The sequence below is a fragment of the Thunnus maccoyii genome, chromosome 7 (genome assembly GCF_910596095.1).
Source record: "Thunnus maccoyii chromosome 7, fThuMac1.1, whole genome shotgun sequence".
Taxonomy (NCBI): Eukaryota; Metazoa; Chordata; class Actinopteri; order Scombriformes; family Scombridae; genus Thunnus; species Thunnus maccoyii.
The window spans coordinates 11,447,144-11,462,716 of record NC_056539.1 but is presented as its reverse complement, the minus strand read 5'-3'; the positions used below and the strand labels follow the sequence as shown (position 1 = coordinate 11,462,716).

General features: G+C 41.3%; 2 protein-coding genes across 3 annotated transcripts; one reads left to right on the top strand and one right to left on the bottom strand.

Moving 5' to 3' along the window:
* Window positions 1-8: 8 nt before the first annotated feature.
* On the top strand, window positions 9-9,203 carry LOC121900407. 2 transcript variants are annotated; one of them, XR_006096969.1, is made up of 4 exons: window positions 9-874; window positions 1,787-1,908; window positions 2,792-4,071; window positions 4,907-9,203. XR_006096969.1 is itself a non-coding variant. In XM_042416718.1 (4 exons), the coding sequence occupies exon 4, from the start codon at window positions 4,083-4,085 to the stop codon at window positions 5,001-5,003; it is 921 nt and encodes a 306-aa protein (XP_042272652.1). In that variant the 5' UTR covers window positions 12-874; window positions 1,787-1,908; window positions 2,792-3,186; window positions 3,262-4,082; the 3' UTR covers window positions 5,004-9,203. The 2 variants fall into 2 exon arrangements, 1 of the variants encoding a protein (XP_042272652.1); XM_042416718.1 differs by having other exon boundaries at window positions 12-874; window positions 2,792-3,186; window positions 3,262-9,203.
* An 804-nt stretch (window positions 9,204-10,007) lies between these two features.
* LOC121900405 (general transcription factor II-I repeat domain-containing protein 2-like) lies at window positions 10,008-12,059 on the bottom strand. The gene is made up of 2 exons (XM_042416715.1): window positions 10,306-12,059; window positions 10,008-10,112 (listed from the first exon to the last, which is right to left on the bottom strand). The coding sequence occupies exon 1, from the start codon at window positions 11,601-11,603 to the stop codon at window positions 10,329-10,331; it is 1,275 nt and encodes a 424-aa protein (XP_042272649.1). The 5' UTR covers window positions 11,604-12,059; the 3' UTR covers window positions 10,008-10,112; window positions 10,306-10,328.
* Between the last annotated feature and the right edge of the window lie 3,514 nt (window positions 12,060-15,573).

Here is a 15,573-nt window from a genome sequence, read left to right as displayed (position 1 = left end):
CAGTAATGCGCCTTAACGCTGGTTGCCATAAAAATGATAAAACAGCCATAAAACGGAAAAAAGAAGTATCACACCCGCTCCACACCTGCCATTTGCTCACTGGGTCAAGTTGCGCTCTGGGCTGGCAGGCCCGGGCGGGCCACAGAGAAACTCACTTTACCTAACAGCAAGCTTCAAAATGTCCCGGTCGAAGCTAGAGAGACATAAAGTTGGTTGTGAAAATTGCCAATTCTAAAGCGAATGGACTGAGAAGTATTTATTCACTTTGCCAACTGCAACAAGTAATAAACCGGTGTGTTTATTGAGAAACAAATGCATTGCTGTGATGAAAGAATATAACGTGAAGAGGCTTTACAAGTCAAATCATGGCTCGTTTTCTGCCAGTTTTGCAGAGGGCTTGGAGGAACGGAGAAGGAAAGTACAGGGACTGCCAGCATCTTTTCAATGGAGTCAAGTGGCCCTTGGTCGCTTTTGCACGGAACAAGAGAGAGCCATGATAGTATCCCTGCATGTAGCCTGGACACTAACCAGAGAGAAGAGGCCTTTTACCGAGGTGGAAACCGTTAGAGATTGCATGCTTGCTGTCATTGATGAAATGGTTGTTGATGAAATAGTTAAGGAAAGCGTCACTTCAACCATTAAAAAAGTACCTCTCTCGGACACATCATTCTTCGCAGAGTGGAACTACTTGCAAAGGATGTCTCAAGAAAGCTTTTGGAAAACCTTCAAAAAGCAGAGGTGATGTCTATCGCTGTCGACGAATCAACTGATCGTACCGACATGGCCCAGCTATGCATCTATGTCAGGTTTTTCAACGGAGCGTGCTTTTGGGAAGAACCTCTGGAACTTATTCCATTGGAGGGACACACTACAGGTGAGGTGATTTTTCAAAAGATTGTCTCATTTTTTAATGAGCGTGAACTGGATTTACAAAAAGTTTGCCTGTTGGTTAATGATGGCACTCCAACTATGATTGGTAGAGTGCAAGGGCTGGTGGCGAGGCCATCAGCCATAGCCCCACATATGCAGTTTTTACACTGTGTCATTCATCAGTCTTTGCTGTGTGCAAAGCTCGTGGTGATCTGAAAAACACTATGGACACTGTTATGAACATTGGGAATTTTATTCGTTCCACTTTCTGTGTGACATTTTTGGACACTTGAATACTTTGAATTTGGAAGTGCAGGAGTGGGAAAAATCTATTGCTGATTTGGTTGAGAGGCTTTGTGCCTTCAAGAAAAAGCTAACGATTTTCACAACAGACCTAATGGTAACAAAAGTGCTGCACTTCCCAGAACTCTGTGCATTCATGAGCACAGCACCTGGGGCACACATAACACCCGTCATGACAGACTTCATGACAAAATTGACTGAGAACTTTACTGAGAGATTCCAAGGCTTCAGCATTCCCATTGAGGTATTGCAGTTTGCTTGTGTAGTGGAAAAAACACACTTTGTATCCTCTGCACCACATTTCAGACTTTGCACTTTGGATAAATTCACATTTAACCTTAACCTATAACCTTGAACATGTAACCATCTGGTCGTATGCTCATTATTGGTTTTTGTCAGTCCCTTTTGAGACAGCTTTGATGACATCCGGCACTGCACCCCACACACATCCTGATACTGTTTCCCACACTCCTTGTCTATAAAGAGTATGTACACTTTGTATTTGATTATCAGTCTGCAATTACACTTTGCTGTGACTGTACACTGATCCCTTGCAAGGTTCTCATTAAAAGACAAAAAGACAGCTTGGTCATTGTCAGATTTTTTTTTCCAGATTTCTACCACAAACTGGTGTCAGAAGTGGGATCGCTCGACTGAGGGTGTCTGGACTCGGAGTCGAAGGAGGCCGATCATCCTGAAGCCAAATCTTCAGCCTCAACCTCGCCACAAGGACGGGTAAGACGGAGGGCCTAAAACCCGAGGCGCTGAAACCAATGATCCTGAACTGGTGAGAATCTGGAAATTGACTCAGAGAGAAAAAAAGGGGTACTAAAAAGGTTGAAAATATTAATGGTGAAATAAGAAAGAGATTTTGATCTACCGATCAGGAAAGAGTCCCAACAGTTTTTTTAACCAAGGTTTAATAGAAAACCTGGAGGTGCACTGACGAGTCCACCTCAAAGAGAGTTTACTGTAATCACAATAGTGTGTGGAAGAATTATTACTTGGTAATACTTATAATATTGTGTGAGGTAAGACTCAGAAAACGCACATAGGAAACGTAGATAATTTCTCTGTTCTGATAACCCTGTTTTGATGAAAAAAAAAAAATTGAGAATTTGACAGTAATAAGACACCATACTGAAATTGGTCACATTATTTTGGGTATACTAACATTGATTAGTTTTCTGATATTCTTAACGGGTGTACTTTGGAGATTAGTTGAACACATAACTCAAATCTCTTACTACATTTTTTTTCTTTTAATCTGCCAAAATGGGTAGCGTTAACAATAACAATCATACAAAGTACAAATATGATAATGTGAACCTGTCCGCTCCAAATATAAACTACATGAGAGTGAACTATGGTGATTCATCTGTGAAACAAATAAAAATCTGGATTACTGAATGTGGCTTTCTGAGCACAGGAAGTTTCAGTATCAGACAGCTAAATCAGCTGAAGGAAAGACTGCAGGAGAAGGAAAAAAAGACTGAGGATAAAAAGGCAAGAGGAAGTTCATAGGAGATTGGAAAGCTTTTAGTTTATGGATGAAAGAAGCACAAAAGAGGGACAGAAAACACAGGCAGGGACAGATAAAACCTCATCTGTGTCTCAGTGTGTCAAAATGCAGGATTCTGAATTCAACTGGGTGCTGCCCAGGAGACGCCTCAACCCGCCACAACAACAAGATGAACCAGCAGCCCAAGCTCATCAGACGCCTGATCCACGGCCAAGAGCTACACCACCATATAACTCTAACCTTCCCCCATCTCATGTTCCCCTCATCTACCCTGATACATCTGGCTTACGACAACTTTTGGATGAGGCCACAGCAACAACAAATCAACAGGACAAAGCTGCCTCCCCTTCTCATACCAGGTCTGGTCTGGTATTCAAAAGATCTCAAAATCCAACCATCGTCCCTGTGCTTTCATTCATCACCCCCCATCTACAGTGAGACCTGACACAGATGGAAACGTGGACCGGATCCTGAATCTCCCCATGATGGAGGTAGAAGGTGCACCTTTCATCACCATCAAATGGAGGTGGTGTGAAATTTGCAGCTGAACTGATTCTGTTTTGCAGAGAGTTTCACCCAACAACTTCTGAACTGAGATGGCTCCTGATGGTAAAGATGGGCAATAATTGGGCAAAGATCTCAGCAGGATATCCAGAGAATGATATGACACTGGCTAACCCCGACTGGGTGCATAATGACAACGCAGCCTATAGAGTACACATCACAGATCTCTGTGAGCACATCAAAGCAGCATTCACTATGAGATTGGACATGAGCAAAATCTCCTCATGTAAACAAGATGATGAGAGTGTTCACAACTATCTCACTCGTCTGACAGAAGTTCACAACACACACAGCGGGCTGACACCTACAGCTGACCTGAATGATAATGCTATTACAGCATGGGAAGTACATTTGAGAAACAGCTTCCTGAATGGACTGGAACCTGATATTTCCTACATAGTGAAACGTATATTCATCACCTGGGACTAAACGCAAATTAAGCCTCATTGAAGCACATGCTGTGCACGCTGAGAAAATCCTCAAAGAAAGCCAAGTGAGGAAAGGAGAAAAGAAAGAGAAAGATCTGCACATTGCTGCATTGACTATGTTCCAAGGACATGCCAGAGGGCGCAGACACAGCCGTGGCAGAGGCGGACTTAGAGGTGGCTGTAGAGGATGACACACAACTGATCCAGATTCTTGTTTTCATTGTGGTGAGAGAGGACACTAGGCCAAAGACTGCGTAAAGAAAAATCCAACTTTCAAGCACAAGGCCGATTGACTCGGGGCGGCAGCTCAGGAGGGGGAGGAATCAGCACCTTTAACTTTGACCACACTGACACACGATGAGAGACAACCTACACATCAGACAGGTGATTGCACCATGCACACACATATGCACACACTGATTGATGATGCCATAGCTCAGTTAGAGAAGAAGCAGGAAACAGCAAACACACAGCATGTAGGCACATATGCTAAATACTCAACTGATGCTTATGCAGGCATGCCGACACACACACTTCTTGTACATGGTAAGCATGTAACATTTCTTGTTGATTCTGGTGCAACACAATCTGTTATTAGAGCTGACACTTTTTTAACACCTCCAAAGATGAGCGGAAGATACATGAAGTCTGTAGGGGCGTCAGGTGACACAGTTCTGGAAAAATACAGATTTCCATTATCATGCACTGATGATGTTACAGGCAAATTTAAGCATTCATTATTGTTGTCAAACTGTTGTCCAATCAATCTAATGGGAAGAGATGTAATGTGTTTCTTGGGTATTTGTCTTGTTTCAACATCAAAAGGGGTTATTGTTATTCGAACAAGTGAACTTGAGTTCCCTGACACTCACGTATTTGTGAAATACAGCCCTGACACACTGCTTTATGTGTATGAACGCAAGCTCTGCACATCAGCTGTGACTTCCGTAAACACTGCTGATGTTGAGAGTTCATGCACACTCACATTCAACATAGACACAGACTACATGCAACCACAAGACCTACACTGCACTGCACACATACATGAAGGGGGAGATGCAGAGTTTGAGAAAAGATGGTTCAAAGATGGTTGTCTGAGCGAAAAGCTAACATTAAGTAACATGTTTTGGAATAAACACAGATATGCCGTTTCAGTGACCTTGCCTGAACAAACAAAACCAAAGCAAATTGATGAATCTTCACCATATTTCTCTTTCAGTGATTCAGGTTCCAATTCTCTTTTTGACATTCCTGTTTCATATCCACACGTGTCAAACACAGGGAAGGAAAATGGCAAGATTTGGGTCCATGGGTGAGTCAGTGTGTTAGTGCACAAATGTGGGAGTCAAAATCTGATCCTTATGTTCAATATAATCCTGTTTTGAAGGTTTATCGACAAAAATACACCTCTGTTGTTCACACACTCAGATCTGTTCAGCTGATACCAGACACAACACACATCTGCATATATGCATGACACCTGTGATGTCATAAACAGCCCAGCCCTACAGGAAGTCCCAAAGACTCTGTGGGCCCAAGGCAAAAATGATGTTCGTCTGATTAAAGGAATGCAGCCAGTTGTGATAACACCAAAATCTGATTACAGGCCCTGCCAACCACAATATCCTCTCAAAAAATAAGCGGTTGAGGGCGTTACACCAGTCTTTAATGCTTTATTAAAGGCAGGTGTAATCATTCCTTGTGAAAATTCTCCTGTGCGCACACCAATCTTCCCAGTGAAAAAAATCAGGGATGAAGGACAGCTAGGTGAATGGCGTTTTTTACAAGACTTGCAAAGTGTGAATGATGCTGTACAACAATGTGCTCCAAATGTCCCTAACCCATATACTATTCTTTCTCAGGTGCCGCCTGAAATTAAATGGTTTTCAGTGGTCGATTTGGCGAACGCATTTTCAGTGTTCCAGTCCATCCAGAGAAGGGTTTTGTGAATCACCTACCATCTACAGCGTTGCGTTGAAAGAAAGTTTGAGCTCATTAAAACTGTCACCAGGAAGTGCACTGTTGCAATATATTGATGATTTCATGATCTGTGCTCCAACTCAAGCTCAGTGTGAAAAAGACACAATTGCACTGTTGAAACATTTGGATAAAGAAGGTCATAAAGTTACCCTGTCAAAATTGCATTTTGTACAACAAGAAGTGACATTTTTGGGTCATGTGATCACATCAGAGGGCAAATCCCTCTCCCCAAAAAGAATAAAAGCAATCCAAAACATTCCACGACCAATTACAAAGAAACAAGTCATGTCTTCTTTAGGAATGTGTTCTTATTGCAGATCATTCATTCCCAACTATGCTGTCCTCGAGGTGCCCCTGAGCGCAATCTCACACGGGCGAGGCCTGCAGGCACCACAGTAAGGTGACATGGACTGCTGAACCAGAAAAAGCATTTGTTGATTTGAAACTTGCTCTCCAAACGACTCAGACTCTTGGATTACCTGATCCAAGTCAACCTTTCACCTAGACTGTTGACAAAAATGGAGGATGCATGACTTTAGTGCTGCTCCAGGACCATGGAGGCAGACAGAGACCTGTAGCTTACTTTTCAAACTTGACCCTGTAGCTGCAGGACTTCCTACATGTCTGAGAGCTGTTGCGGCTGCAGAAAAAGCTGTGATGGCTTCCAGAGACATAGTGGGGTACTCTGACCTAACTTTGCTCATTCCACATGCTGTTTCATTGATTTTGCTCGAACAGAAAACATCTCATCTGTCTGCAGCAAGATGGCTCCGTTACAACACTGTGTTGCTTGAAATGCCTAACATCACTGTGAAAAGATGTAATGTTCTTAATCCTGCAACTCTTCTCCCCACAGAAGGTGATGGAGAAGAACACAACTGTGTTGCCACAATAAGTTTGTGCCACAAACAACATTGGTATTGGTATTCAAACACCACAAGCAGCACACCCTCCACCAGAAAAAAAACATTTGATCACTTACAGATGGATTTCATTGAACTAACACCAAGTGGAGGAAAGAAATATTGTCTGGTAATTATTGACATGTTTTCCAAATGGATCGAAGTTTTCCCATAGCAAAACAAGACACTGGTGCTGTTGCTAAAGCTCTTATCATTGTCAGGAATTCCGGGAAGAATTAGCAGTGATAATGGAACACCGTTTGTCTGTGCTGATCTAAAACAAGTTGGTGAATATTTTGGCATTGACATGAGACAGCATTGTGCTTATCATCCAGCCAGTGGTGGTGCTGTTGAGCGAGAGAATGGAACCTTAAAAAATAAATTGGCAAAAGGAAACAGGCTTGTCTTGGACAAAGACACTCCCAATTGTTCTTATGCAAATGAGAGCTAGGGTCAGACCAAAATACGGCCTTAGTCCATTTGAAATCCTGTTTGGGTGAGCAGCCAACACAGGCATTGGACCTGTCAAAAGACAATTACCGTCCACAGTCCACTGTGAAGATGAAATGCTTCGTTACTGTGCTAACTTATCCTCTTTTCTATCTAACATACACAACCAGGTGAAAGAAGCACTACCAACTCTTGTCACAGGACCTCTTCATGACCTGCAGCCTGGTGACAGGATAGTATTGAAAGACTTGAGAAGAAAGGCTTGGCGCTCTAAGCGGTAGACGGGCCCATTCCAGGTGCTGTTGACCACACAGATGGCAGTAAAGGTCACTGAAAGAGTCACCTGGATCCATGCCAGCCACTGCAAAAGAGTTCCACCTCCACCAGAGACACCTACAACAGAGTAAGTCACCACGGCGCGATTGAAGACTCTACGAGAGTGTAGGTGGATTGCTGCTCTCAGGTGACCAACACAAAGACATCCATTCACACACCAGGAAGAGAAGTAGAAGTTACAGTATTGGCATACTGTCCGACAAGAGCGGGCCAGGCTCCAACTAAGTGATGTGCTGAGTGAATCTCAGTGTCACCATCGTGGGATCAATGATGGAACCCGAACGACGGCCATGGCATCCATTCAGATGTCCTGGATGGTGTGGTTTGCGAGGTTCAATGTGTTCTCTTTTTGTGATTTAATTGTTCTCTTAATTGTGATTCCAATCAGCTTCAATTTAGACAGTCAACATGCACAAACAAATACCGATACAACACCAGGGCCACAACCAGCTAATGTTACCACATTGTCGCTTAAAAGCAACCAACGTTTTGCATACAAAACTCCTTTTGACCACCCTGACTTTATGAAAAACAATGCCTGGTTGATGTACACTAACTACACCACACGACAGCATGCTAACCACTCTTGTTTGTTCTGTATGCCAGCCCGCCCTGAGCTAATGATCATGTCAACTCCACACACCCCACAAACATCCTGATACTGTTTCCCACACTCCTTGTCTATAAAAAGCATGTACACTTTGTATTTGATTATCAGTCTGCAATTACACTTTGTTGTGACTGTACACTGATCCCTTGCAAGGTTCTCATTAAAAGACATTAAGACAACTTGGTCATTGTCAGCTTTTTATTTTTCAGATTTCCACCACACTCGTGACCCATTTTCCATCAAACCAGAGGCAGACTTCTGTGTAAAATCAAAAGAGGTAATGTCTTGTATTGATGAGAACATCTTTCAAATGGAATTGGTTGATGTGCAGTCCTCCTTTGCTTTAAAACAGCACTTGCAGTCTGAGGGTGCAGTGGACTTTTGGTCTAAGCATGTTAGCCAATATCAGTACCCCACAATAAGGAAAGTGGCCTTGCTAATACTGACAATGTTTGGATCCACTTACACTTGTGAGTCTAGTTTTCTCGTATGAATGCCATCAAAACAAGGGCACGTTGTTCCATGACCAATGAGAAGTTGCATGAGTGTCTCAGGATTGCCCTTACTACTTATGAGCCAAACTATGTTGAAATAGCGAAATCAAAGCAGTGTAATTTCTCTCATTGACTCAAACGACTCAAAATGACAGAAGTCTGATTTGTATGGTGGTTCTGTAGTAGTAAATCACCTGATTGAGGCATTTAATGCCATCTTAGTGAAAATGCAAAGACTACAGATCTGTTTTATGATGATTCAAACAGGCCAACTTATTGTTAGTCTTGATACTGTTCAACTGTTTTCACCCTTAACAAATATGGATATGGACCTGCTATAAGCACCATATGTCTGCTTGGAATTGTTTTTGATAGTACCATGAACAGGCCCATTTATTATTAGTCTGATGGCTACTGTTTTACTATGTTCATCTTGCATTTAGCATTTAAGGATATGGACCTGTTTTAAAAGCTCCTTATGTATGCTTGGAAGTGTTGTTGAGGATGTTATAAACAGGCCTACTTACTGTTAGCCTGATGGATACTGTTTTACTATATTCATCTTGTTTTCTACATTTGTGGATATGGACCTGTCAGAAAAACACCTCATGTCTCCTTGGTTTTTAAATTGTTACTCTTTGCACTTCTGTTTCAAGCTTTGTAACCATAGCTTTCCTACTTTTTGTATAGACTGGCTGCTGTCTGGAATTGATTGTAATGATACAATTAAAGTGAAAGAAAAGGGATGCACGTGACTAGTTTATTCTATGTAGTTATATATCTATTAACATTATACTGTAAGTTATTTGTAACCATTAATTGACAAAGTATTATGTGTGGCCCACGGACCCCCAGTGATTTTCCTATTTGGTCCACTTGCTATTGAAGTTGAAAAGCCCTGCTTTATAGTAATAAAATCAGTTGTGATGAGGAAAGGATTTGTTTCTATCTTGTCTGTTTTTTCTGTTTTGTTTTTTTTTCTAAAATATTGTTGTATTGCCTATTCATTAATTTGTTTTCAGGTTTGTACTGATGATTCAAGGGATGGAGATAAAGAGCATTATTTGGTATTGCAGGGTAGAACTACTTAGCCTTAGCGTTATAGTACAGTATTCTAAATAAAATTGTAATCTATGTTATTACCCTTGTTGTAATTAATGAAATTTTATTCATTCTAACATAACCCTTAGATGGTTTGAATGCTTATATAGAAAAACCTACACAGACAAGCAACACGGTGGTTATATTTATGCTGTAAGTGTTTGTATTTTCAAACAGTGTGCTTTATTTTTAAAAGAGAAAGTATTTGAGTATGAGAAATAACCAAAAGGTGTTTGCAAAGGAAACTCAAATGCAAATTTGGCTGGAGTTGCTAGAGCAGGGGTGTCCAAACTTTTTTTTCCTGAGGGCCACATACAGAAAAATATACAAAGGACTGGGCCACTCACTAGACGCGAGGTATACTGCCTCACTTCTAATGCACTACTGCAGGTAAATTACGTTTGATAACTGAACATGTTTGAAGAAAAAAAGCCTCCATCACAGCTCTCCATTAGTAGATTTTCATTTTATTTTTTATAAAAAGGTTGGCAGGTCATTCTCTCAGTGACAGCCTCAGATTGTTTCTTAGGGTGCTGATCCCCCTTCATTGTCCTGTATGAAGGGAGAGACAAGAAGAGAAATAGAGGATGTGGATATTTCAAGCTTATTACACAAATAAATTATTGGGCTTGTTAAAACATCAACTAACGTTTGTTAAAAAATTATCATCAACTTTAATTGACTGAATTTATTAAGTAATTGGGCTTATTAACACATGAAAACTGTGTGTATATTTTCGACTCACCTGTAATGGGAAGAATGTTGCGCTCAGTGGGAGCAGTGATGCTGCGCTTTGGTCTGAAGGAGAGCTGGCACGTCAGGAGTAAGTTTGGTGGTTGAGATGTGAAGGATGTCACCGAGAAGGCTGTCGGTCATTCTGGTTCTCAATCTGCTTTTGTTCAGCGTTAACAGCGAGAATGTCTGCTCACAGATGTATGTTGAGCCGAACAGACTCATCATTTGTTTTGCGTGGCGTCTTATCAGAGGAAACTTGGCCTTTTCCAAGCTCCGGTAGAAGTCAGGTAGGGAGAGAAGCTGATGTTGATTCTTCAGAGACTCATCACACTGCATTTCGATCAGTTCTAATTGCAGACTCTCCTCCACTTCTTCTGCATCCACCGAAAACGGAGCCACAAACAGTGTGATTTCCTTCTCAATGACAGAAAAATCTTGAAAGCGCTGAGTGACTTCTGTAATGAGAGATGTGATCACAGACACATATTCTCCCACTTTAGCAGAGAGCTTAGCATTTGGAAATGCGGATTTGATTTCAGTCAGTGTTGGGAAGTGCGCTACATTAAAGTTGCGCAGTTGTGACTCGGAGAGACGGAGCTTCGCACGGAATGCTTTCATGTGTGCATACAGCTGTGGTACCAGCTGCTCTTTGCCTTGTAGTCTCTTGTTCAGGGTGTTGAGATGACCAGTGAGATAAACTAAAAAAGCCAGGTCTGCCAACCATAAAGGGTCACTGAGCTCATGCAGAGGTCTGCCCTTTTCTTTCAAAAACTTGCCGATATTTGATCTCAGGGAATAAAACCACTGCAGCACGGAGCCGCGACTGAGCCAATACACTTCAGACTGGTAGAGTAGGTCCCCGTATTCAGCATCGACATCAGAGAGGAATGCTTGAAATTCTCTGTGGTAAAGCCCTCGTGCCCGAATTATGTTGACAGTTTTCACAACTGTGTTTATCACGTCGCCAAGCTGTACTGTCTTGGCACAGAGGGCTTCTTGGTGGATGATGCAGTGCATTTTGACAGCCTCACCTCCGCTCTCCCGCACCTTGGCGCATACTAAAGATGCCATTCCTTTGTGCTCGCCTGTCATTGCTGGAGCCCCATCCGTTGTAATTCCACACAGCTTGTCCCATTGAAGTCCAGCCTGGTCAATTGAATCTGACACAGCTTCAAAAATGTCCTTCCCAGTTGTTGTCCCCTTTAGACTCTGAAGATCAAGCAGTTCCTCCGTAATGTAAAAAGTATCATCCACTCCCCGCAAAAAAAATGAACAGCTGTGCAGTGTCCGTGGCATCTGCGCTCTCATCACACGCAATCGAGTAAAAATTGAAAGCACAAGCTTTATGTGACACTTGCTGTTTTAAGTTGTTTGACAAGTCTTCACTGTATTTCTGGGCATGCTGACATTGTTGAAATCCTGCATTTTCTTCGGGTACATTATTCCCACGACTTTAGTGAGGCACTGTTAGATGAAATCACCGTCTGAGAAAGGTTTCCCGTGTAGGGCAATGAGTTGAGCTACTTCATAACTGGCTATTGTTGCATTTTCTTGAGCTTTGTTAGCATGAAAAAAAAACTGTTGCTGCGTTAGCAGGCTAGCTCTTCCCACTCAGCGCCAGTGTAGGACGTGAAGGTCTGATGTTTCGTTTCATAATTCCTTCGTACATTGTACTCTTTCATCACGGCAACACTCTCATTACAAATCAAACAAACACACTTCCCCTTGTTTTCTACAAAAAAATATTCATTTTTCCACCGAGTCTGAAATTTTCTGAACTCGTTAGCAATCTTGCGTCTCTTCGGGTCCGCCATTTCTGGTGACCCTCAGCATTTTTTTTCTTTGATTGCTTGCTTTGAAGAGACGCTGCCTTGTTTAAGACAGTAGCTCCACCTAGTGTTTTAACTAAGAAGTACAACACAGTTAAGCACAAATATTATGTGTGGGCCGTAGTCCATTATATTTTTAGACTTTGATACAGGCCAATTAAAAATGGATGGCAGGCCGTAGTTGGCCCGCGGGCCGTAGTTTGGACACCCCTGTGCTAGAGTGTAGACCATGGATGTAATTTAGGGAAACTTTGCTGATTTTCAACCAGCACTGTATCCTTACAGTATGGGTAGTATATGGAAATGAATAATGTTTAACCTCCTTCCATGTTGCCTGCACCCAGAGTTCCCCTCTCAAAGGTGGGTCTCCCAAAACACTCCATCTAGCAAAAAAAAAAAGCAGACACTAAAATATCATTCTACTAAATACTTTAAAATATCATCATATTTGGAAGAAAACTTGTTTCATGATACAAGGCTGAATATCGCACTGTGGAATCAGAGACAACAGAGTGTGGATGTACAAAACCCCCTGTTGCTGCTACAACTTGGGCTCACCCGTGACATCACAGACAATAGGGGGCGGGGAATACGGACTAGATCCGCAAAGAAAACACCCGCACATGTTCAGTCCAGTTGTGTACTGAGTTCTTTCCTTCATTTATGGGCTTACTGTTCACTTTGTTTGTGGACATGTGTGTGCGTTTATGAGCATGTAAGCTGCATTCTTCTCTGTGACACTCTGTGATTGAAAGAGGGTAATGTTAGCAAGAGCAGGTGGATGATGCTATGATATGTAGCTTCATGGGTTTGTGCTAGTTCAGGAGGATACAAGGCAGTATTCAACATTTGTACAGACTAATCAAGGAAATTCATGTGTTATGTTGATAAATATGTTTAATCTGTTGTACATGTGGCAACGTCCATATCTCGTAGCTTTGCGTACACAAGCTTGAAGAAGCATCTGGCTACCCTATATTGTTATAAGCCTTTAGTTCATTCTTATTGATATGTTAATTTATGTTATCGTTACTGCTCTATATGTCATACTAGCCAGAACATTGTGATACTACTTACATCTACTACTTATTATCTACTTATTTATATATAATAATGATAAAAATAATAATATGGCATTTAACACCATTTATTACCATTGATTGTGTAGTGGATGGTTCAACTGGTACTTGTCATCCTAGTGTGTTTGGCCACTAGAGGGCATTATTGCTTCATTTTGGATTATCCAGCATATGTATTCTGTGCCCTCATGTACAAAAAGGGAAGCAGTTTCCTGGAGATTATCATTCATTATATTTTTTCCATTGTTTATTTCAGATATACCACACATTGCACATGTTGATGATATTCCACAAACAACCCTTCAGTAAGACATTCTGGCAGTGAGAATGAACACAATCTGTGGAAGCTCTTTCTTCATCGAATGAGTTGCCTAAGCCTTCTGACAGAGGCCAGGAATATCAGGTTGTAGCACACCAGTGACTATCGCACACAGTGTCCCCTACAGTGGAGGAGGAAGCAACCACAGGAACGACGTTATAGCTACAGCCTGACGTCAGCTGCTGAGTTTCTCTGTGATAACACTAACACAAACAAAGAAATAGCTTTACAATATAATTTCAGAACAGGGATATGGTGCTAATATTACAACTAATGAAGACGAATATAATGCAGCTGCACTAAAGCTGTGTAATAGTGCTGCACAATAGACTTTGCATATTTGTCAGAAATATTCACATACAGCACAAAGTTTGTTATAGTACTTTGTCACCATTGAAAAGCACAATGGGTTCCCTTTGAAAAGCCTTCACTGGTATCTTTGTCTCAGTGTTTTCATTGTGAAATTAACCTAAAATGCCGTTGCAGATGACTTGTGACCACCAATTAATGTTCACAAGTCTGGATGCTAGATGGCCTGGCTCGGTCATCACCGGGTCAGCGATTTGAGCAAGTTATGGCAAATATACACAGTTAATTCTATTGCATGTTTAACTACTAAGTATACAATGTCAATCATGCTTAAACAAAAAAAAATGTAAGTACCATTTACTGCAATACCTGCTTCTCATACTCCAGTTGCTCAATTTCTAGTTTGAGCTTTTTAATCTCCAACACTTTTTTAATGTCCAGCTCCAGGTTCTGTTTATAGAGGGACTTCACATTGTCTGCTCAAACCTGTAAAAATAGTTTTAGTTGATAGGACACTGAGGTGTTCATCAAGCAACAGAGATGACTGGGATAGACTTTTCAGTCATGTTGATGTTGTACTGTGTTCACGATTCACTTAGGGTGGTGCATTCTTGGTAAGGCTCACTTTATAAGATGGACACAGGACTACTAAAAATTAAAAAAGCCTTACCATTTTCATTGTTGAGGGCTTAGAGGTGGAGGCCACAGGCTAAGGGGAGTGTTGCACACCTGAAGCAGTTAAGCCTATGTGCAGACTACCACAAGCCTTTCATTGATACATCAGGCATACTTGGGTCCACAATTTCACCATATGATGAAGATAAATTTACTCCCAAAGCCATCCCTGACTACACAGACAGTGGTTCCTAATCATTGATCTCCACCTGAATGATGGTTTAAGAGAACTGCATAAAGTGGACTCAACACATCAGCACACATTGATAAGAGTACATAATGGCTTGCTTTGTGTGTGGCTCAACAAGGGTGTGTGCTGACAGCTTGCGCAAAACCATAGTATCTCCTTTAACTGCAAATTAGATAAAGACTTTCTTTCCTTTCCGCTCTGTCATCTCCTTTAGGATGACAATGTTTTAGGAGCGAGTCCATTTAAGATTAGAGGCTTATTGAGATGCATTGATCAAGTGAAAGAGCTGTGGTGAGCCACATTAGTGCAACTCCAGTTTTCTTATTCAATGAAATATGTCCATTTAAACAAACCATGCACTTTGACTTTTCATCTGATGTCACATTTGGAAATAGTAATGATAATCAAAGTGTATTGAGGCAGTGGTGCATTTGAGATGTGAAGCAGGTTTATTTTCTGAGATATGGACTTACATCTGGTTGAATAGCCATCGTTTCTGTTGCAGTAAGGGGTAAAACTAGCAATACTGTGGCTCAATAAGTGGAGTAATAAATAATTAAATAAAACAGAAAATTAATGACAAAGTCAAACAGCGAACAAAAGACATTTGAGTTGCATTTCAGCATCACTCCTGTCCCTCCTTAAGATACAACTTTGAAATTTTCCCAGATATGATAGTTTGGTGAGCTATTAGGTTAATGATATTTAACATAAGTGAGCTTCCTAGTTGTATACAATTAATTAAAAATGTCTACATTTGGAGGAGTAATAAAACAATCCAGTCAGTTCACAAGGAGGCAGTGCTGTCTTTTTTGTTGATTTAATTCATGCTCAATAAGCAAAGCGCACAGAAATACTGAGAGAACATGCAGAGAAA

What these genes read in the sequence shown, in the direction of transcription:
- LOC121900407 (XM_042416718.1), top strand. Translation starts at nt 4,083, where the DNA reads ATGCACACACATATGCACACACTGATTGATGATGCCATAGCTCAGTTA.
- LOC121900405 (XM_042416715.1), bottom strand. Translation starts at nt 11,603, where the DNA reads ATGAGAGCGCAGATGCCACGGACACTGCACAGCTGTTCATTTTTTTTG.